The sequence below is a fragment of the Myotis brandtii genome, unplaced genomic scaffold (genome assembly GCF_000412655.1).
Source record: "Myotis brandtii unplaced genomic scaffold, ASM41265v1 scaffold253, whole genome shotgun sequence".
NCBI lineage: Eukaryota > Metazoa > Chordata > Mammalia > Chiroptera > Vespertilionidae > Myotis > Myotis brandtii.
This window is the reverse complement of record NW_005359590.1, coordinates 2,460,780-2,485,335: the sequence shown is the minus strand read 5'-3', so window position 1 is coordinate 2,485,335 and position 24,556 is coordinate 2,460,780. Positions and strand designations below refer to the sequence as shown.

At 37.1% G+C, this 24,556-nt stretch overlaps 1 protein-coding gene and 1 pseudogene across 1 annotated transcript in view; both read right to left on the bottom strand.

Moving 5' to 3' along the window:
• The window catches only part of SOS2 (son of sevenless homolog 2 (Drosophila)), a 97,710-nt gene that overhangs the window by 42,791 nt on the left and 30,363 nt on the right, over window positions 1-24,556 (bottom strand). The window contains 6 exon segments of the mRNA XM_005867905.2: window positions 1,223-1,321; window positions 6,456-6,566; window positions 9,395-9,538; window positions 17,187-17,390; window positions 21,994-22,158; window positions 23,149-23,280. Coding sequence (XP_005867967.2) covers window positions 1,223-1,321; window positions 6,456-6,566; window positions 9,395-9,538; window positions 17,187-17,390; window positions 21,994-22,158; window positions 23,149-23,280 — 855 coding nt within the window.
• Window positions 13,280-14,636, bottom strand: LOC102259119 (annotated as a pseudogene).

The following is a 24,556-nucleotide window of genomic DNA, read 5'->3' as shown; positions in this document are numbered from 1 at the left end:
AGTGATATATACATATGTGTTTAAACTGGAATCAAAAGCAAGGAAGTAACTGCCATTAAAGTTAGGGTAGAGGTTTAGCTTTGGGGTATTTACACATTATATTTATTTATTATGTAACACACTTATGTTTATGTTTTATTACATACTTTTCTGAGAAGTATGTAATGTACCATAATAAAGTTTATATTGCTTATTAGAATGTTTAAGAATACAATATATTTTTATGTTTATTGATCTTTAAAAAGAGTTCAAGTTTTACCATAATTCTTTTTTAAATGTTGTTTGGGTCCTAGCTAAAAAAGGAAGAATACTACACTGCATGAAAAAATATGTCAACTTCAGAAGTATTTTTCTTAATAAGTTAAAGCAAGATGAAAATTTAGAACAGTGTTATGTATAAAAGTTATTATTTATTTAAAACAAAAGTTAAGCCCATCCGGTGTGGCTCAGCAGTTGAGTGTGGACCTATAAACCAGGAGGTCACAGTTCAATTCCCAGTCAGGGCATATGCCCAGGGAGCAGGCTCAATCCCCAGTAGGGGGGTGTGCAGGAGGCAACCAATCAATAATGTTTCTCTCATCATTAATGTTTCTCTCTCTCTCTCCTTCTCCCTTCCTCTCTGAATTTAATAAAAATATATTTTAAAAAATATTAAATATAAGTTAAAACATTGTTGCTGTCTGCCTCCAAAAATTAATTTTAAAAAGTAAACTCTTGCCCAGCCAGTGTAGCTCAGTTGGTTGAGTGTTGACCCATGAACCAAGATGTCACTGGTTCGATTTCCAGTCAGGGCACATGCCTGGGTTTCAGGCTTGGTCCCCAGTAGAGGGTGTGCAGGAGGCAACCAATCAATAATGTTTCTCTCGTCAATGATGTTTCTATCTTTCTCTCCCTCGCCCTTTTTCTCTCTCTAAAAAAAATCAATAAAAACATTAACTTAAGAAAAAAGTAAACTTTTTCTTTATAACATTAGTACTTTGAGCGTCTATATTATGAAATGACAGATGAAGATACATTTTCCTATCTCTATCCACATGGAAATGACATGAAGATAAGTAAGAAATGCAAGCTTTTCTTCATGTTCTGTAATAAGAAGTAAACATTTAAGATAATTTATTTTTATGAATAAAAAGTATTTTAAAATAATCTGATCAGATTAAAAAAACTAGTTTTTAAGCCTCATAAATGTCAGTACTTTTGGTTCAGAAAGCTTTCATCTTACCTTTAATAATTCAAAATAGTGCCAACAGTGATACACAGGCACTAGCATAAGACGTGGAAGGACATAACGAACTGCCTCTCTAAAACCATCAGCAATGGACTGCAAAGCAAAAAGATATAATATTATACCGCTGATATCAAGGATATATAACAGCAGTGCCGAACAGAAATACCTTTTGAAATTACAAGAAACAGACTTAACAAAACTATAATGAAAAACATGTTCTTTATTAAAATTGAAGAGCTGTCAATTAAGTTTTTTTCTCATTTTTACTCCTTAAAGTTGTTAAATACTTAAATTTCATCATCTCTTACATGGCTAAAATAACTTTCACTATAGTCCTCTCAGCTTTTCTTTAAAAAATTGGGGCTCCACATACTCTACAGGAATTTTGAAAAGTGATGAACTTTTTCTCACATTTTTATGTCACCATTTGAAATGCTTTAAATTTAAGTAGTTACAAAGGATATTTCGGGGGGGGGGATGTTATATATATATTGTAAATATGATTTTAATACATTTCACCAAACAATGATTTTAAAAATTTCAGATTTAGCTCATTTAATTTATTAAAAATGTCTGTCATATCACTTAATTGACAGATCCAATCTTCACTGTCAAAAAAAAAAACCAGTCAGATCAGACTCTTTTTCTGCAAAAACTCTGACTTCATTCTTAAATTCAAATACACATGTTAATGTCAAAGTCTTAAGTATGGGAAGTATCTAGAAGAACCGAACACCCAGGTATGGGAACTTTAACTTTACAAAAGTCTCCATCTTCTTTCTCCCACTGTCCAATGAATGGTGAAGTAAAATAAAAGTTAAACCACTGCTGCTTTCTGCCTCCAAAAATTAACTTTAAAAAGTACACTCTTGCCCACCCAGTGTAGCTCAGTTGGTTTTTTAAAAAGTTAATATTCACCCTGCTACATCCATCTCACTTCTTAATTCTTAGATATATATGACAAGACATAGGTAGACATGACATGCCATCTCAACTACCAAGAGTTTTAACAATCAAAGTTCTCTTGGAATCTTTGCTTTGTACTCAATGAACTTGTGACATTGTGATTTTAAGATATCTCATCTACATCATAGTTCCAGGCTCCCCAAACCCTAGGAATTTTCGAAGTTTAGAGAGTGAAAAAAAGTGCAAAAAGGTGCCTTTTGTTATGTTAATGATGACTTTTAGACTAGGGCTGGTTGCCAGGAGAACCAACCAACCCTGTGATTAGAGGTCTGGAATTTTCAGCCCCACTCCCAGGCCTGATTTAGGGGAGGGAAGAGGGGCTAGAGATTGAGTTCAATTTCCAGTGGCCACTAACATTGTCAATCTAGACTACCTAATGAAGCCTCCATATAAATCCAGGAAGGGAGTTCATTGGTCTTTTTGGAGAACTTACATGTTGGGGAACCAGAATGTTTCCATGTGCCACTATGCTGAGGCCCCAAGCTCCATGGGGACAAGCTTTTTTGTTGGGAACCTCATCGCATGTTGTCTGTTCATCTGGCTGATGCCTCATACCCCTTAATATCATTTTCCTTTTATATACTTTCATAATAAACCAGTAATCTAGTAAGTAAAATGTTTCTCTGAGCCAATTTAGCAAATTGAACCTAAGGAGGGAGTCATTGGAACCCCAATATAGCCAGTTGGTCAGATAAAGCAAGGGTTACATATATCTCAGTTTTAAAAACTAATAGTCTGGCCTGGCTGGTGTGGCTCAGTGGTTGAGCATCTATCTATGAACCAGGAGGTCACCGTTCGATTCCTGGTTGGGGCACATGCCACAAAAGTCTCCATCTTCTTTCTCCCACTGTCCAATGAATGGTGAAGTAAAATAAAAGTTAAACCACTGCTGCTTTCTGCCTCCAAAAATTAACTTTAAAAAGTACACTCTTGCCCACCCAGTGTAGCTCAGTTGGTTTTTTAAAAAGTTAATATTCACCCTGCTACATCCATCTCACTTCTTAATTCTTAGATATATATGACAAGACATAGGTAGACATGACATGCCATCTCAACTACCAAGAGTTTTAACAATCAAAGTTCTCTTGGAATCTTTGCTTTGTACTCAATGAACTTGTGACATTGTGATTTATAAGATATCTCATCTACATCACAGTTCCAGGCTCCCCAAACCCTAGGAATTTTCGAAGTTTAGAGAGTGAAAAAAAGTGCAAAAAGGTGCCTTTTGTTATGTTAATGATGACTTTTAGACTAGGGCTGGTTGCCAGGAGAACCAACCAACCCTGTGATTAGAGGTCTGGAATTTTCAGCCCCACTCCCAGGCCTGATTTAGGGGAGGGAAGAGGGGCTAGAGATTGAGTTCAATTTCCAGTGGCCACTAACATTGTCAATCTAGACTACCTAATGAAGCCTCCATATAAATCCAGGAAGGGAGTTCATTGGTCTTTTTGGAGAACTTACATGTTGGGGAACCAGAATGTTTCCATGTGCCACTATGCTGAGGCCCCAAGCTCCATGGGGACAAGCTTTTTTGTTGGGAACCTCATCGCATGTTGTCTGTTCATCTGGCTGATGCCTCATACCCCTTAATATCATTTTCCTTTTATATACTTTCATAATAAACCAGTAATCTAGTAAGTAAAATGTTTCTCTGAGCCAATTTAGCAAATTGAACCTAAGGAGGGAGTCATTGGAACCCCAATATAGCCAGTTGGTCAGATAAAGCAAGGGTTACATATATCTCAGTTTTAAAAACTAATAGTCTGGCCTGGCTGGTGTGGCTCAGTGGTTGAGCATCTATCTATGAACCAGGAGGTCACCGTTCGATTCCTGGTTGGGGCACATGCCTGGGTTGCGGGCTCAATCCCCAGTGTGGGGTTTGCAGGAGGCAGCCAATCAATGATTCTCTCTCATCATTGATGTTTCTATCTTTCTCTCCCTCCCCCTTCCTCTCTGAAATCAATAACAACATGTATTTTTTAAAAGAAAACTAATAGTCTGTAGAATACATGATTTTCCAAAATATACAAGAGATTTAAAAGTCAGTCATGTTGGTTTTAAATATCATTATGCATGATTTATTTAAATTGGTATTTCCCTTCAGATAAATACAGACAGTAATATATAATATGAAGAAAGAATCTCGTATGTTGCCTTTAAAAGATATCCTCATAGATAAACACTCCCATAATTCTCACATATTAATTGAAATTAAATTGTAATTTGTTCAATAGACTTGGCAACTATTAGTTGGGCCAAAGCTCATATTTTTAAGGTGTGCTATACAAATTCTAAAAATTTATTTATTTATATTCTTTATTATTGAAATTATTACATATGTCCTCTTTTCCCCTGTTGTCCTCTCTCAGCCTTCCCCACACCCCACTCCCGCCTGTGTCCATTGGTTATGCTTATATGCATACAAGTTCTTTGGTTGATCCCTTCTTTCCCCCCAACTCCTCTCCCCACCTAAAAATTTTTTTTTATAATTTTTTTAAATGAAGCATTACTTTAGCTTTTTAAAGTTTATACAGTACAAGTGAGTTTGACCTGCAAAGGGGTTTTACCTAACTCTTTCAACTTCACTGAATATCTGGGGCACAGTGGGGCGGGATGAGCGGGAGCGGCAAGGCACCTGGCCTGAGTTCAGGCTCCTCCCCAGCCGCCTGCTGCTTCACGCACTACTACATCCCTTGGGGGATGTCAGACTGCAGGTTTTGGCCCGATGCGGGGATCCCTGAGTGGTCCTGGATTGCGAGAGGGCACAGGCCAGGCTGAGGGACCCCACTGGTGCATGAATCCGTGCTCCGGGCCTTTAGTATGTATGTATATACATGTGTGTGTGACACAGAGAGAAAGGGAGGTGGGGAGTGGATTGATGTGGGCAAAGGGGGAGAAATAAGGATGGGAAGGGACTTTGCTTGGAGTGATAGGCACAGGATGCAGTATGCAGATAATATTTTATTGAGTTGTACACTTGAAATCTGTATGGTTTTATGAACCAATGTCACCCCAATAAATTTAATGAAAAAAAAAACAAATATGAAGTCACGAGCATATAGGCAGTAGCTAAAGCAAAGGGTATAAAAAAAGTCACTCAAGAAGAGCATTAGAGGGACAGAAAATCAGAGGTTGACCATGGAGCCTGCAATTAAGGAGACTGAGAAGAAGAAATCAGAGAAGATGAAAATTAGGAGAAAGTATCATGGGAGCCAAAAGGACAAGAGGAGGACTCACAAATATTACAGACATAAATATGAAATAAAAATATCCACTTGGTTTCATGGTTAAGTTGATTGTCAAGGCAGTTTTTATTGTTATACCCTGATTAAGACACAAGTGGTAGAAGTTTAATGAAAAATGGTAAAAAGTAATATGAAGATAATTGGCTACAAAGGGGGAAAAAACAAAAAAAGAACATGACAAGGTTTATTGCTTGTTTTAAGAAAATAAAGATTTGACCATATTAATATGCTAAGGGAGAAGAGCCTGTCTAGATCAGGAAGTTTCTACAGCAATAAGTAGTCAAGGATCATCAAAGCCAACATAACCTTCGTTTAGTGTTAAAAAGTAAAAATATAAATTTTGTCTCCACTTACTTTCACTTTATCTAACTGTATTACTGAACCAATTAATGTGTATACTTCCCATTAATATATTTATCTCCTTAAATTATAGGCCTGATAGAGAAATCGGTATGAGTACACATAAGGATATTCTCCACTCCTGATGATTTCAGTTCTATCTTGTTGAAAATAAGAACCTGAAATAGCTCTCCATAATCATCTCTATATCCCAGATCTAGAATTTGCCAGATCAGTATGTGTGATGGCATTCTTTAAAAGATTTCTATATTAAAAACAGATTAGTTTTTTCAATCTAAAATAGGGTTAAAATGAACAGATTTGCCAAAACCGGTTTGGCTCAGTGGATAGAGCGTCGGCCTGCGGACTGAAGGGTCCCGGGTTCGATTCCGGTCAAGGGCATGTACTGGGTTGCAGGCACATCCCCAGTAGGAGATGTGCAGGAGGCAGCTGATCGATGTTTCTCTCTCATCGATGTTTCTGGCTCTCTATCTCTCTCCCTTTCTCTCTGTAAAAGATAAATAAAATATATTTTTAAAAAAATGAACAGATTTTGAAAGATTGGTGACAATTTTCCTCAGTTGCTTTGTGAAAGATCCTAGAATTACAAATATTTAGAATGAATTGGTAAAATAGTTCTTTAGTTGCTTTACTTTAAAAAATGACTTTAAATTTACCTGAAAGTGTAGAGCCACTGCAGGTCTGGCCATCAACTCACTGAAATGTTCATTAAATTTTGGTGAAAGAATGTCCTGGGATAATGTTTCATAAGGATCAAATGCTTGCTCCTATTTTTTAAAAAAGAAAATGTGTTAGGTTTAAAAGATCATCTTTTCTATTAATATGGCACAGATTATTTAATGGCAAATTTTTTAGAACTCTTTGCCATCTACTTTGGAGGGGCAAACAGTAACTATGGCTGTAACTGAGAATTTTTTTTAAAATGTAAACAATGACCTTGAGACCATGAGCTATTGATCACAGGAAGCTACTAGTCTTAAAATAGGTCACTGACTTTGTGTTCACAAGTATCAAACTATTAAAATGCTTATGCACATTACCCCCAATAAGTAAAAAGTGTATCTATTAGTAAAAGAAGGCTGAGATTTGAAATTTCAGTTAGTCTTGCCTACGTTGAAATAAGTTTATACTTAGGATACTTTCAAAGAAAGCAAAAAGTGATACCGCTCTTTGATGGTACTGTTCTTTTGGATAAAGATTAGAAAAAGAAAGCAAAGACTAATATACAGTAAAATAACAAGACAGAAACTACACATATTTTGTCCAATGTTTATATTTAAATTCCTACTATTTGATAATAATCAATATCTCCAATGTTTAGTTAAAACTAAGAGGTTTGTTTCATTTCTGTATTTAAAAAAATATAGCATGTTTTTCAGAAATAACAAGTATTGGCAAGAATGTAGAGAAATTGAAACCTTCATCTATTGCCAGTGGTAATGTAAAATGGTATAGCCCCTATAGAAAATATTTTTGGCAGTTCCTCAGAGAACTAAACAAAGAATTACCATATGACCCAGCAATTCTACTCCTAGGTATGTACCCCAAAGAACTGAAAACAGGGACTCAAACAGATACTTGTGTAACAATGTAATTGCAGCATTATTCACAATAGCCAAAAGGCAGAAAAAAACCAAAAGTGTTCATCAACAAATAAGTGGATAAACAAAACATGATATATACATACAATGCTCAACCATAGAAAGAAATGGAGTTCTGATACATGCAATGACATGCATGAACCTTGAGAACATTAAGTAAAATAAACAGACACAAAAAACAAATATTGTATGATTCTAGTTATATAAAATATCTAGAATCAGCAAATTCATAGAGACAGAAAGTAGATTAGAAATTACCCATGGTTGGAGGGTGGGAAAAAGAGGGAGTTGTTGCTTAATGAGTAGAGTTTCTGTTTAGGGTGGTAAAAAAGTTTTGGAAATAGATAATGGTAATGGTTGTATAATATTGTGCATTTAATTAACGACACTGAATTGTATACTTAAAAGTGGTTAAAATGGCAAATTTTTTAATATATATTTTACAACAAAACAAAAATGCCTGGCTGGCGTGGCTCAGTGGTTGAGCGTCAACCTGTGAACCAGGAGGTCACGGTTCGATTCCAGGTGAGGGCACATGCCCAGGTTGCAGGCTCATCCCGTGTGGGGCTGCAGGAGGCAGCCAATCAATGATTCCCTCTCACCACTGATGTTTCTAATCTCGCTCTCTCTCCCTCTCCCTTCCTCTCTGAAATCAATAAAAAAATATTTTTGTAAAAATTAGAAAATTGTTTTTGAATCATAGTATCTTTAAGAGTATAGCAGGCAAGCAAACTACAAATTAATATGCCAAGTAATCACAATATAAAAACTTTCTAATAAAAAGCAAAGCTGAATATTTTGGTTAGGCATCAGTAACTGAATATTTTCAATACTATATTTCATTGTATATAAAATAGATGTATAAAAGTGACCTATATTTTCAGAAAAATTTAAATAAAAATTAGAAAATTTACATGAACTCTAAAGATGTACTTTGAAAATCCTGTTTTCCAAAAGAAATTAAAAAGAAATGGCCAATGAGTATGACAAGATGTTCAACATCATTAGTTAAAAAAAACACACAACAACAGTGAGATGCTGGAGTTTCTTTTACCACTAGACTGGCAAAATGGCATAATCTCAGAGTTAGTGGAGGTGTGGGGAAAAAAGCCTGCATATACTAGAATTTATTTGGAAGTAAATTTGGCAAAATGTTTCAAAGTTCTAAAAACATGCCAAGTCTTTAGTACTACAATTCCTCTTCTACGAATATATTCTAAAACAATTATTAGACTATGAAGTCACATTATGAATATGTTTGTTGCAGTATTATTTACAATAACAAAAATGGAAACAACATACATGCCTAATGATAATAGATAGTTAAAATGTTATGGTGTCTCCATAACAACGTGGTACTATTCGGACTTTAAAAATTGGGCTGAAGTACTTTTATTAACCTGGAAAACAATTGTGATACATTCATCGAAAAAAATAAAGCAGGTAATAAGAGAGTAAGATCCTATTTTTGTAAGTACACATATGTATGTGTGTGTAGAAAATACTGTATGCTATAAGGATAACTTCTGCATGTTGCAAAACGAAGTGATTTTTATTTAATTTATATTTACCTCTTTGTGATTATTTTTACAGTAAATTACATTACTTTTATAATAATTTAGGACAACAAAATGATTTTCACTTTGGAAACAAAATTAAAATACAAACTTCCTTTTCAAATTTTGGAAATTAAGACTAAAATTCACAAAAGCTAAACAGCTCTGGTCAATAAAGTTTCTTTTACTTAAAATGCATTTGCATTAAAAAAACTTAAAACTTACTATTTTATCAACTTTCACTATAAGTATTATCATACACACACTATAAAGTGTCATTATAAATAGAGTGTAACTGTACGTTGCTATTGGTTAAATTTTAAGTATTTTTTATAATAGCTGGTAGTGTCTTCTAATTTTTACCAAAAAAATCTTACTAAATTTCTTAATAACAGCATTTAAGATTTAAATGAGAATAAAGTAGTTTTATAAACTTACTTCTGCCAAATCTTCAAAACAGCTGCCAGCTAAGGGGTGAGGACTGCTCTCATCAGTCATTTCAACTGTGTCTTCAATCAAACCTAAAAGTTTTATTGTCAACTCATGTATATCTGATATGTTACTGAAAATCTTTTCAATGTCCTGAAAAAATAAAAAAGGTCAAGATGCGAGGTTGAGAATTTTGTTTAAAAGTTGTTAAAGTAATATAAATATTAAGGGTGTAGCTTACCCAACCACTTACTAATATATTCCAAGACATATAATATATTCTAAAACATAGCAAAAGTCAATAACAAATAAGAAAGGGAAATTAAAAGCCTTTTGGATTACACATAATAAATTTATTGGAAAATATAGATTCTGGAATAGTTTTTATAAAATTTATTTATTTATTTTTTATTGCTTAAAGTATTACAAAGGGTATTACATATGTGTCCTTTTTTTCCCCCCCGCCCTTGACAATCCCCGTGAGATCATGTGGTATTTTTCCTTCATTGACTGGCTTATTTCACTTAGCATAATGCTTTCCAGTTCCATCCATGCTGTTGCAAATGGTAAGAGTTCCTTCTTTTTTACAGCAGCATAGTATTCCATCGTGTAGATGTACCACAGTTTTCTAATCCATTCATCTACTGATGGGCACTTAGGCTGTTTCCAGATCTTAGCTATGGTGAATTGTGCTGCTATGAACATATGGGTGCATAAAATTTATTTTTCAATTGCAGTTGACATAAAATATTATATTAGTTTTAGGTATACAATTATGTGATCAAACATTTCTATACCTTATAAAGTGTATATAAGTCTAGCACCAATCTGACATCATACATAGTTATTATAATATTATCAACTATATTCCTTATGCTGAACTTTGTCAAACATGTCCCTAGTGACACAATGTTCAAATGGTTGGCCATGAGTTTGCTGGGATGATGGCCTATGGGTCTAATTGGAACTGCAATTTCCCCAAAAGCACTTTTATTTTTTTTTTTATTAGATTTTCCTTGACAATCCCCTGGCCTCCCCTACCCCCCCGCGTCTTATGTCCATTGGTTATGCTTATATGCATGCATACAAGTCCTTCGGTTGATCTCTTACTCCCCTCCCTTCTGCCCCCCAACCCTCTCTGGCCTTCCCACTGCAGTTTGACAATCAGTTTGAGGCAGCTCTGCCTCTGTATCTATTATTGTTCAAAAGTTTGTAATGGTCTTTATTATCCATGAATGAGTGAGATCATGTGGTATTTTTCCTTCATTGACTGGCTTATTTCACTTAGCATAATGCTCTCCAGTTCCATCCATGCTGTTGCAAATGGTAAGAGTTCCTTCTTTTTTACAGCAGCATAGTATTCCATCGTGTAGATGTACCACAGTTTTCTAATCCATTCATCTACTGATGGGCACTTAGGCTGTTTCCAAATCTTAGCTATGGTGAATTGTGCTGCTATGAACATAGGGGTGCATATATCCTTTCTGATTGGTGTTTTTGGTTTCTTGGGATATATTCCTAGAAGTGGGATCACAGGGTCAAATGGGAGTTCCATTTCCAGTTTTTTGAGGAAACTCCATACTGTCTTCCATAGTGGCTGCACCAGTCTGCATTCCCACCAGCAGTGCACAAGTGTTCCTTTTTCTCCACATCCTCTCCAGCACTTGTCGTTTGTTGATTTGTTGATGATAGCCATTCTGACAGGTGTGAGATGGTACCTCATTGTTGTTTTGATTTGCATCTCTCGGATGATTAGTGACTTTGAGCATGTTTTCATATGTCTCTTGGCTTTCTGAATGTCCTCTTTTGAAAGGTGTCTATTTAGATCCTTTGCCCATTTTTTGATTGGATTGTTTATCTTCTTTTTGTTAAGTTGTATGAGTTCCCTATAAATTTTGGAGATTAGGCCCTTATCAGATATGACGTTGGCAAATATGTTTTCCCACGCAGTGGGTTTTCTTGTTGTTTTGTTGATGGTTTCTTTTGCTGTGCAGAAGCTTTTTATTTTGATGTAGTCCCATTTGTTCATTTTCTCTTTAGTTTCAACTGCCCTAGGAGCTGTATCAGTGAAGAAATTGCTTTGGCATATGTCTGAGATTTTGTTGCCTTTGGATTCTTCTAGTATTTTTATGGTTTCCGGTCGTATATTTAAGTCCTTTATCCATTTTGAGTTTATTTTTGTGTATGGTGTAAGTTGGTGGTCTAGTTTCATTTTCTTGCATGTATCTGTCCAATTTTCCCAGCACCATTTATTGAAGAGACTGTCTTGACTCCATTGTATGTTCTTGCCTCCTTTGTCAAATATTAATTGAGCGTATTGGTTGGGGCTGATTTCTGGGCTCTCTATTCTATTCCATTGATCTATATGTCTGTTCTTGTGCCAGTACCAGGCAGTTTTGAGAACAGTGGCTTTGTAATACAGCTTGATATCTGGTATTGAGATCCCACCTACTTTGTTCTTTCTCAGGATTGCTGCAGCTATTCGGGGTCTTTTTTTATTCCAGATGAATTTTTGGAGAGTTCGTTCTAGGTCTGTGAAATATGCTGTTGGTATTTTAATGGGAAGTGCGTTGAATTTATAGATTGCTTTGGGTAGTATGGACATTTTAATGATGTTGATTCTACCAATCCATGAACACGGTATGTTCTTCCATCTGTTTATGTCTTCCTCTATCTCTTTTTTCAATGTCCTGTAGTTTTCTGAGTAGAGGTCTTTTACCTCTTTAGTTAAGTTTATTCCTAGGTATCTTAATTTTTTTGGTGCGATGGTAAATGGGATTGTTTTTATAATCTCTCTTTCTGAAAGTTCACTATTGGTGTATAGAAATGCCTCAGATTTCTTGGGGTTAATTTTGTATCCTGCTACATTGCCAAATTCATGTATTAAGTCTAGTAGTTTTTTGATGGAGTCTCTAGGGTTTTGTATGTATAATATCATGTCCATGACTATTTTTATAACTGGCAATCTGTGCTTCTTAATCCCTTTCACCATTTTTACCCATCCCCTACCTCCTCCCATCTGGCAATTACCAATTTGTTATTTATATCTATAAGTTGTTTCTGTTTCTGTGTTTCAAATTCCACAAATGAAATCATATATATCTTTCTCTGTCTGACTTATTTCACCTAGCATAATACCTTCTAGGTCTATCTATGTTTTTGCAAATGGTAAGATTTCATTTTTCATGGGTGAGTAATATTCCATTGTACATATGTACATCTTTATGCAATCATCCACTGAAGGATACTTTGGTTGTTTCCATATCTTGGCTACCATAAATAATGCTGCAATGAACACCTGGATATAAATACCTTTACAAATAAATATTTCAAAATTTGGGGGTAGGCATCTAGAAAAGAATCCAGATTGCTGCGTCATATGGTAGCTCTATTCTTAATTTTTTGAGAGCCCTCCATACTATTTTCCATAGTGACTGTACCAATTTACATTCCCACTAGCAGTGTATGAGGGTTCCTTTTTCTCCATATCCTCTCCAACACTTATTTCTTATCTTATTGATAATAGCCACTAAGGTACCATTTCACTGTGGTTCTGATTTGCATTTCTCTTATAGCTAGTAAAGTTGAGTATCTGTTCATTTATCTGTTGGCCATTTTTATATCTTCTTGGGAAAAAGTTCTGTTCAGGTCCTCTGGCCAGTTTTTTATTTTTATTTTTTATTATCATTATTTTTTAAATACATTTTTAAAAATTGATTTCAGAGAAGAAGGGAGAGGGAGAGAGAGAAAGAGAGAGACATCAATGATGAGAGAATCATTGATCGGCGGCCTCCTGCACGCCCCCTACCAGGGATCGAGCCCACAACCCGGGCATGTGCCCTTGACTGGAACTGAAGCTGGGATCCTTCAGTCCACAGACTGACATTCTATCCCCTGAGCCAAACCAGCTAGGGCCAGTTTTTTATTTTTTATTTCTTTCTTTAAACAGATCGGGTATTTAATTAGATTCGTCATAAGATATTTAGAACACCAATTTGTGAGAATAAGTCCCATTTGTGAGAGCAAAGACAGAGCGAAGGTAGCCCTGGAGCTGAGAAACAGCTTTGAATTTTGGCAGAATTTGCAAGTCCACGGTTTTCTGATTAACCTTGCATTGTTTTATAATCTCTTATGTCCCTTTCTCTCTGTCAAAGAGCTCACCATCCTGGTGTCTAGGCTTGTGCAGCCTCTTCTTTTAAAAATAAATTATTTTTAAATCTTTATTGACTTTTTGAGGGAGAAACATTGATGTGAGACAGAAACACACATGCCCCTACTGTGGATCAAACCCACAACCCTGACCATGAATTGAACCTGCAACCTGGGTATGTGCCCTGACTGGGAAACAAACCTGCCACCTTTTGGTGTGGTAGACAACACTCCAACCAAATGAGCCACACTGGCTAGCTTCTTCTCTAATTAAGCATCAGTGAGATGTTTGGGGATTTTCACACCACTGATACCAATTTTAGTGGAGGTGGTGATGACAAATTTCTGGTGTGTTCTATGCCTTTGTAGAGGAACTCAATTTAGGGACAGAGGTCCAGTCATAAGTAGCAAGCCATTGTTCAGATGCTTCAGGAAAACCACCCTCTTGTCTCTGTGGTGCCCAGTGAGGATAATCAGAATGGTCACTGGGGAATGATGTGGGCCCACAGTTTTCTTACAGGTTAACTGAAGTGTTTCTTGTTGTGGTTCAACAGCTTTAGATGTGCATCGTCAGTAGAATAAGATCTAGGTATTTTGCTAAGCTTAACCACTTGGGTACCATAATTCTTCTTGCCACCAAATGGTTTTTTGATGGTACCAAGAACTTTCTCCTTTCACTTTTTAATCCTCGCTTTAGCTGCTGAATACTTCCTCTTGCAAATGGCCTTTTAGGAATACATAGCCCACTAGGAATATATGCCAATTCCTCTCACTAGCACAGGGTTTAGCTGCAGTGGGGCTTCCCCTTCTTAGGTGTGTTGGCCTTGAGTTACCCTTCTTAACCTTGCTATCAGCATCAGTTTTCTTGGCTTCAGGTTTTTCTCCTTAGTATCCAGCTTCTCATCTTTTTCACTTACCATCTAGCAAGTTGGGAAAGAGGCTCTGCCCATTTTTAAAATTAAATTGTGTTTTTATTGTTGTTAAAGTTGTATGGGTTCTTTGTATATTTTGAATAATAGTCCGTTTTCAGAAGTATTGTTTACAAACATTTTCTCCCATATGGTTGGTTGCCTTTTTGTTTTGTTTATGGTTACTTTTACTGTGCAGAAGCTTTTCATTTTTATGTACTCCCATTCATTTATTTTTGCTTTTGCTTCTTTTGTCTTTGGGGTCAAGTTCACAAAAGCCTCTCTGAGATCAAGGTCCCTAAGTTTAGCACCTATGTTTTCTTCTATGTATTTTTATTGTTTCAGGTCTTATACTAAGTCTTTAATCCATTAAATTTTTGCATTTGGTGTCCAACAGCAGTCTAGTTCTGGCCAGTGGCTCAGTTGGTTGAGCATGGTCCTGTGCACCAAAAGGTCACCAGTTTAATTCCCAGTCAGGGCACATGCCAGGTTGTGGGTTTGGTCCCCAGTCCCAGTGTGTACTGGAGGCAACTCATCAATGTTTCTCACAGCGATGTCTCCCTCTCTCCTTTCATCCAAAATCAATAAAAACCTATTTTAAAAAATAGCAGTCTAGCTTCATTCTTTTGTATGTGGTTTTCTAATTTTCCCAGTACCATTTATTAAGCAGGCAGTATGGTTTTGACTCACTACCATACTGTTTTGATTATTGTAGCTTTGTAGTATAATTTGAAGTCAGGGAGTATAATACCTCTGATTTGTTGTTTCTTGTTTTTGTTTTTTTTTCAGGATGGCTTTGACTATTCAGGGTCCTTTGTGGTCCCATACAAATTTGATGGGTTTTTTTGTTCTATTTCTTTGAAAAATGTCATAAGGATTTTGATGGGGATTGCATAAAGTCTTTATATTGCTTTAGGTAATAAGGCCATTTTAGCTATGTTGATTCTTCCAATCCATGAACATAGAATATCTTTCCATTTCTTTGTGTCTTCTCAATTTCTTACAACCTGTGCCTTATAGTTTTTGGTATATAGGTTCTTCAGTTCTTTTAAGTTTATTCCCAGGTATTTTATCCTTTTTGTTGCTATTGCAGACAAAATTCTTTTTCTTCATTTCTTTTTTTGATATTACATGGTTAGTATATAGGAAAAATATTTTTTTTAAAAAGAGTATTTGCTTACCTGAATTCTTTAGAGTTGACTTTCAAAGCTACAGACATAAAAAGATGAACAAAAACTTCCATCCTACTCTCACCTCTCCTGCCCTGTCTTTTAACAGAGCAGCTCTGCCTTTGTTAATGTGATATTTTGCATACTTTTATCCTTAAAAAGTTCCACTGTTAAAACTTTAAAGTACTGCCTTAAAGTACCTACCAAAAGACAGGAGAGCCCTAGCTGGTTTGGCTCAGTGGATAGAGCGTCAGCGCAGGGACTAAAGGGTCCCGGTTCTGATTTCAGTCAAGGGAATTGCAGACTCAATCCCCAACCCATGGATGTGTGTGGGAGGCAACCAATCAATGTTTCTCTCTCTGTGTCTCTCCCCTACCTTCCACTCTCTCTAAAAATCAATGGAAAAATATCCTCAGGTGAGGATTAACAAAAAACAAACACACAAAAAGACAGGAGAAAGCATGTCTTTTCTAGACCGTTCATCTTTTTCACCATCTTCAAATGAACGATAATAAATCTTAGATGCTGCATAGCAGAAAAACGATTTCATTCCAGTATAATTCCCCTTTCTCATTTTGCATCAAATTCTCATTATCATCAAACTTATTACATCTATACTAATAAAAGGGTAATATGCTAATTAGACCGGACATCTTCCGGACAAAGCCATGGTGGCAGGGGCCCAGGCAGAGGCGGTTAGGGGGCGATCAGGCCAGCAGAGGGGAGCAGTTAGGGGGTGATCGGGCCAGCAGGGGGGAGCAGTTAGGGGGCGATCAGGCCGGCAGGGGGGAGCAGTTGGGGGCGATCAGGCCAGCAGTGGGGAGCAGTTAGGGAGTGATCAGGCCGGCAGGGGAGGGCACTTAGGGGGCGATCAGGCCGGCAGGGGAGAGCAGTTAGGAATCATCAGGTCGGCAGGGGAGGGCAGTTAGGGGCAATCAGGTCAGTAGGGGAGGGCAGTTAAGGGTTATCGGGCTGGCAGGGGAGCAGTTAGGGGGCGATCATGCTGGCTGGGGAGAAGTTAGGGGCATCAGGCCAGCAGGCAGAGGTGGTTAGGGGCGATAAGGCAGGCAGACAGGTGAGCGGTTAGGAGCCAGCGGTCCTGAATTGCGCGGCAGGGGAGGGCAGTTAGGGGCAATCAGGTCAGTAGGGGAGGGCAGTTAAGGGTTATCGGGCTGGCAGGGGAGCAGTTAGGGGGCGATCATGCTGGCTGGGGAGAAGTTAGGGGCATCAGGCCAGCAGGCAGAGGTGGTTAGGGGCGATAAGGCAGGCAGACAGGTGAGCGGTTAGGAGCCAGCGGTCCTGAATTGCGAGAGGGATGTCTGACCGGCAGTCGAACATCCTCCAAGAGTTCCTGGATTGGAGAGGGTGCAGGCCGGGCTGAGGGACCCCCCTACCCATGCATGAATTTCGTACACCAGGCCTTTAGTTAGTATAATAATTTACATATTTTAAAAACCCAGAAGTACTACATGAAAGAATGTTTGTTTTATATACTCCTAAAGTTACTATTTATGATTTTAAGCTGCTATCTAAACTTTAGGGTAGACAGAATTTCAAACCCAAAAAGTTACTTACAGAAGGTTTAAACAGCTTTTTGTCAGAAAGAAAGGCTTCTCGAAACACTTTTATGATCATATTTAGTTCCCGCAGATACTGTCTTTCTTCTGCAATTTCAGTTCTGACAAGGTCATAGTAGTTTAATTCACCTGAAGAACTAGGCTCATCTTCACAGAGAGAAACCAAACCTATGTCATCCTGATCAAACATGTCCATCAAAACCTGAGAAATAAATCAATAGTGCATGACTTATTTTCCTTACTTTTATAAAACCATCTCAAAGTACTTGCAATTAAAACATTATACTAAACAATGAGAGCTGTCTATATTACAGGCCAATATATGAAAAAATTCAAAATAAGAGAAATATGAAAAGTTGAAGGGAGAAAATAAATATTTCTGGAAATAAGATAAATCTAATAGTAAAATATGTGTGTGTGTGCGCAAAGAACAACTCAGTCAAAATCCTAGTTCAACTACTCATTCACCTGTGATTACAGATGATTATTCTTTTAAAGGTAGATTCCTTATCCTATATAATAAAAGCATAATATGCAAATTGACCGAATAGTGGAACAACCGGTGTGTGTGTGGGGGGGCCTGCGAGCAGGTGGCTCCAGGCCAGTCAAGGCACATGCCAGTGGGCAGAGGGAGGGGACAATGATGGGGAGGCGGCAGCAGCGACCAGCAGCGGGGCGATGGGGGCCAGCACCATCCCGGTTGCCCGCCCAGTCGCCTCCCACAGAGGGAGGCCACCAGCGATAGCGAGGCGATTCAGGGTGGGGCTGGCCTCTCACTGTCCCCAGATCAGCTCGCTGGGGATGCCTCCTGCAGAGGGAGGCCATCTGCAACTGGGGTGGGGTAATTCGGGGTGGGGGAGGCCGCTTGCCATCCCCAGATTGGCCCGTTGGGGTCGCCTCCCACAGAGGGAGGCCAGACTGCGGCTTAGGCCCGCTCCCCATGGGAGCTGAATATCCCCTGAGGGCTCCTGGACTGCGAGAGAATGCAGGCCGGGCTGAGGGACACCCCCCCTCCCGAATGCAAGAATTTTCATGCACTGGGCCTCTAGTATATAAAATGAAACTGATGAGAGAATTCAATGAGGTAATGTGTATAAAATGCATACTACTATGTCTAGCAAATAGCAGACATTCAAAATAGTAGTTCCTTGCCCTACTGTAAGGATGGTTATATGCACTTAGATGTGTTCAAAGGAGAAAAAAAAAATGAAATGATACTATAGTAGAGGCACATGATAGATGAAAAGTGTGATGCTTTCCTGAAGGATAACATTAACAACTACTATTAAATTCATTTGTTAAAACCAATCACCCCACAGAAGCATAAGTTGTTATAGCAACAATTTCCCCTTTCAGAAAATAGGAAAAATTGCTACATAAGTCAGCCAACAGGCAAGAACTGGTTGTAAATCAGAAGCAGTAAGAAAAAGATGACCATACTTTTCACAATTAAAAATAGTTAATAGCCTGGCCATCGTGGCTCAGTAGTTGAGTGTCGACCTATGAACCAGGAGGTAACCTTTTGATTCCCAGTCAGGGCATATGTCTGGGTTGTGGGCTCGATCCCCAGTGTGGGGCGTGCAGGAGGCAGCCAATCAATGATTCTCTTTCATCATTGATGTTTCTATCTCTCTCTCCCTCTCTCGTCCTCTCTGAAATCAATAAAAATATATTTTTAAAAATTTCTTACCTCCCTTCCAATTATCACATTTATTTTAAAAAAATATTTTTTTTATTGATTTCAGAGAGGACGAGAGAGGGAGAGAGAGATAGAAACATCAATGATGAAAGAGAATCATTGATTGGCTGCCTCCTGCACGCCCCACACTGGGGATCGAGCCCACAACCCGGCATGTGCCCTTGACTGGAATCAAACCCGGGACCCTTCAGTCTGCAGGCTGATGCTCTATACCCTGAGCCAAACCAGCTAGGGCTATAAATATATATATTTTAAAAATAGTTAATAAAGAAAAATTGGACCTACTTATATATTCTGAAAACTACTTTCTTAGAGTTCAGGGGGAAAAAAGGCATAATCTCAACAAGGAAACTCCAAAACATAAAACAACTTCAAAGAGATGAGAGAAAATTCTGACAACACGCTATGAGATAATCATTCATTCATTCATTCATTCATTCTTAAACTTCTGATTGACTAATCACCAGCCACTGTGCTAGATATTGGTAAAATATAGCAATGAACAAAATAAACACTGCCCTCCTGATCTTGTTGACTCTAACTCAGAAATATTTCTTAAATGTGGTCAGCTGCATCTGCTATACTTTCTCCTATGTGAACTCATCTTCTTAGATGATTACCAATGACTATGTAGATGATAATGATTCCTTGAATGTTTATCTCTAGCTTCAGCATCGCTCTGGACTCTAGATAAGTGTTATGTAAGACTTGCTAGTTATCTCCCTTTCTGACCAAACCTATATAGGTGTACTCCACCTCAGCATCACTAATAGCAACATTATGTACTTGATCATCATAACTAGAAAACTTGTCATTACCTTAGACTGACCACTTCTCCAACTTCTATATTAAATCTGTCCCCAGCCCGGACTGGTTTGGCTCAGTGGATAGAGCTTTGGCCTGAGGACTGAAGGGTCCCAGGTTTGATTCCGGTCAAGGGCATGTACCTTAGTTTCGGGCACATCCCCAGTTGGGAGTGTGCAGGAAGCAGCTGAATCAATGTTTCTCTCTCATCGATGTTTCTCTCTGTCCCTCTCCTCCCTTCCTCTCTGTAAAAAATCAATAAAATATATTAAAAAAAAAATCTGTCCCCAAATCCTGTTAACTGTAATTCAGAAACATCTCTTAAATCTGGTCAGTTCCTTGTATTCTCCTCAGTCTAAATCTAGAATGTCTTCTCTGACCTTCCTTACAACTATCACATTTATTTATCTGACAAATACACAGCCATTTTAATCACTTAGCTCAAATATAATTTTCTCTGTATAGCTTTTCCTACTCTCCCTGGTTCCCCTTTCAAAATCTTTTCCACTGGCTTCAGTCCTCTAGTAGCAATCTTCTTTCTTTCCTATGTAAACTCCTATATTGAAATTTCTAAGAGACCAGAACAATGACACTCAAATAGCAATAAGCTCATCTAGCATCCAGATCTTGGTTTTTAAATACCATAGGCCACAAAACAGAACCAGGATATTTTAGGAAACAACCAATTCCAGACTTGAGCAGTAGGTAAAGAACAAGTTGAACCTAGAACATCTTATGTCAAAAGAGAGTGTTCAAAGATGATAGGGACAAAGAAGCCAACTTGAAGGAGCCCCACTGGCCAAATCTGGGACAATTTAATGAAGTAGTGGATTAGGGCCCATTGAGTAAAATAAATAAATGAATAAATTTAAACTGTGCTTATGTTTTTGTTTGTAGGACACTAAACTATGTTGGAAACTTACTCTCAAGTGGTTCAGGGAACAGGCAAATTTTACTAAAAGTATGAGATAAAAACAAGTTTTAAAAAGCCATGCAATCATAATTTTCAAAGTAAAAATAGAAATAAGAAAGAATTTCTACTATGAAATTTAAGTAAAAAATTATTTTTGAGACTATGGTATAGTACAGCCGTGGGCAAACTACGGCCCACGGGCCGGATCCGGCCCGTTTGAAATGAATAAAACTAAAAAAAAAAAAGACCGTACCCTTTTATGTAATGATGTTTACTTTGAATTTATATTAGTTCACACAAACACTCCATCCATGCTTTTGTTCCGGCCCTCCGGTCCAGTTTAAGAACCCATTGTGGCCCTCGAGTCAAAAAGTTTGCCCACCCCTGGATAGTGGCTCTCAATCATAATTGCTTATCAGAATCACTTGGGATACTTTCAAAAAATTTGAAAATACTGAGGCTTGGAGGCCCAACCCAGGCTCAGTAAATTAGAATCTTTGCAGGTGAGATGCATCAGTATTCTTTAAAAACTTTCTGGTAATTTTGATGTACAAAGTAGAGAACCACCGGCATATGCCAGGTCCTGGGGGTCACTCACCCTTAGAGGTCTAGTTTAGGCAGCCTCTTTGTGAAGGGTTCCTGGTCTCCCTTATACCTTTAACTTATTCATTTAATATCTTTAATTACATTGTAATGCAATTATTTGTTTATAATATTTTTATTTCCCATTAAAATAAATTCCTTTTAACATAGTTTGCTGACTTTTTCAGTGCTGTATCTTCAATTCTCAGAACAGTGACTGGTCCATGACAGGTACTCAAAAATATTGACTTAACGGGTAAGAAAAAAAGAAGGACAAGTAGAAAGGGAAGAAAAGGAGGAGAGAGAAAAAAATAAAGACTCAATTTCTTTCCTCAGTAGCTTACAGCCAGGAAGGAAGAAGTATAACAAATTATCAAAAGGAAGTAAGTTTGGCATTGCAAAGTCTTTTTCTCTCTACCTGTGCCCCACTAAACTATTCTATGAAAACAAATTATGTTTTTCAAAATTACTTATGCTGAATACTCTGTACACTATTTGTTCCTAAAAATATAAAACTCAAAAAAACAACAACTGTAAAAGTCACACTACCTTTCTTAAACTAGTTTGAGGTTCTGCATGCTTTTTTCCTATAGATAAAAGATTCTTGTTGGGGGAAAAAGAGATTCCTATCTTGTCACATGATGAAAAATCCTAAAATATCCTGGTTAGTCTGTAAAGCCAGCATTTTTCTGCCTTCCAAAACCAGGAGTTATAAAAATTACTAATATAATAATAAAAAAGTGGGAGGTAGAAGTAATATATAGTCTCTATTATTCAAGTTTAATTTAAATTCCTTCTAACACTTACCTTATCTGCACACATTGACACTTTAATGTCCTGCTGAGATATTTCATAATGTCGAATATTAAAAACATAATTACCAGCCAATTTCAAAATATCAGCTGAGATATACTCTAGTACAGCCACAATATATAAGGACACATGGTAGTCCACTTTGTACCCTAAAACTTCCTGTGGAAAAAAATAAACAATTTAATTCTAAAAAATGACACTATCAAGTACTAGTCAGACACTTAAAAATTTCACTTAACATTATCACTTACAAAGGATTCTCTATAAACCTAAAGTCTAAACTTACAGATACCATAAGATATAAAATGAATTATTGGTCCCAGTACCAGGGTTTTTTTTAAGAAAGAGACATCTGCCCTGGCCAGTTTGGCTCAGTGTAAGAGCGTTGGCCTGCGCACCAAAGGGTCTCAGGTTCAATTCCTGGTCAAGGGCACCAAAAAAAAAAAAAAAAGAGAGAGAAAGAGAGACACCTAATCTAACAAATTTGCCTTTAGTATCTAACTAAAAGAGACAGTTCATTTTAATATAGAAATCTTCGTTTGGACTTCACTGAAAACTTCTTAATACATTACCCAAAACCTATTTGACAAGTATCTGCTATCTTCAAGGACCTTGCTTTAACCAATATTCCCAAATTACAATGGTTTCTATATATATATAGAAAGGGAGGGTCTTAGAATTGTTACCAAGGGGTATTCAAATCCATGTATACCAAGTATTTCCTGTAGATTAAATAATATTCCCTAGTCTACTTTCCAATGTATATAAAAATATCTGTGATAAATACAGATTAATTTAAAAACAGTTTTGAACTCACAGTTTTTGGCATTATGCATCTTCTTAAGGTTGAAAATAAGTCAGGAGTAGTAGTCATCAGAAGATGCCACAAAGATGCATTATTGCTTATCACTAACTTTTAATATTATTTGAAACAATCTGATTTTTATCAAAGTATACTTATTTTTATTGTGTACACATATTAAGAAATATATAAGTACGTGTAAGTACAAATACACACGCAAGTGCACATATACAATAACATAGATCATGCTATTTAAATACTGTATGTGTGTGTATATATGTACATAGCAATGCTATATAAGTATTTTTTTTATGAAGAACTTCCCCAATGTTTAATTTTTTTATTACCTTCAGTGAAGGATGGATTTTGTCCACAGGCAGTAAGAGGGGATTTCTTCGTTTTCGTTTCTCTATGGCAGATTGTGCATCAGCAATAGCCCATTTATCAATTGGATGAGGAAAGGTCTTTTGAACTCGTTCCTATTTAGATGATAGCAGTACTATTATTAACAGAAGTGCTCATAAGTAGAAAATTCAGACAACTTTATTACCATTCTTAATGGAAGTAACAATGTTTTTATTCTTGTAATAAGTAAAAATATTTTTTTTAAATCAACAGAACTATTAAGATTCTTCCAAATAATCCCCATGGGTAAATAAAAAGGTGAAATTTAAATAGAAAGCTTTAAATGTAAGCATAATTAAAATGGAACTGAAAAAAAAAAAGAAAAAGTAATAATATTAGGAGAGATTAAAGCTAACATAAAAATACTCTATCAGTGATTGTACAGTAAGGTTTCCTAACAAAAATTAACTCATTATTAATTATTATTATGCACTCACTCTCCTTTTGCTAATCTTAGACCTTCAGATATAGAGAAGAATTTTAAAAAGAAGAGAGATCATGTACCTCTTGGAGGATCAAGAGGGTGGCGGAAGTTAGAGAATGACTTAAGGAAATGCATCTCTTAGCAAAAAAAATCCAAGCCTTTTAGGTTACTATTATGGTTCATCTAACCTTAATGTGGACCAGTGATTGGTATGAATAATGAGAAGTAATGATAACTGAATCAATTTAGCAGAATTTCTAATTTTTTAAATTATATTAACCTTTTAGCATATTTAGCTATTGAAAAGTATGCTTTTATTATATTTATTTAATGAGCAATTATTACAGCAGAGATTAGGGAAACAAATGCTTTATTGACAGAGTCCCTGAAACTCTTAATAGCGCGATAACTCCAAAGAAAGATTTTCCTTCATACTGGGAGCTGCTGCCTTATTATGGAAACAACTAGAGGCCCAGTGCATGAATTTGTGCACAGGTGGGGTCCCTCAGCCTGGCCAGTGATTGTGGCTGATTGTGGCTGATCGGGGCCAACCAGCAGAGGGAGAGACCACGGGAGATTGGCAGGCTGCGGGAGGTTGGCTGTGGGAGTGCATTGACCACCAGGGGGCAGTTCCTGCGTTGAGTGTCTGCCCCCTGGTGGTCAGTGCATCATGATAGTAACTGGTTGATGGGTCATTTGGTCAACCGGTCGTAACGGTCACTTAGGCTTTTATATATATAGATATTCAAAGGAAAGGTGATATAAACAGTATAGTGCAAAAGACAGACTCATAGATAGGGGGTAGGCCGGCAGCTGTCAGGGAGGAAGTGCTGGCTGCAGGGGTGGAAATACTGAGCAAAAAAGAAAAAAAGAGAAAAAACTCATGGACCATGCACAACAGTGGTGATTGCCGGGGGGGGGGGGGG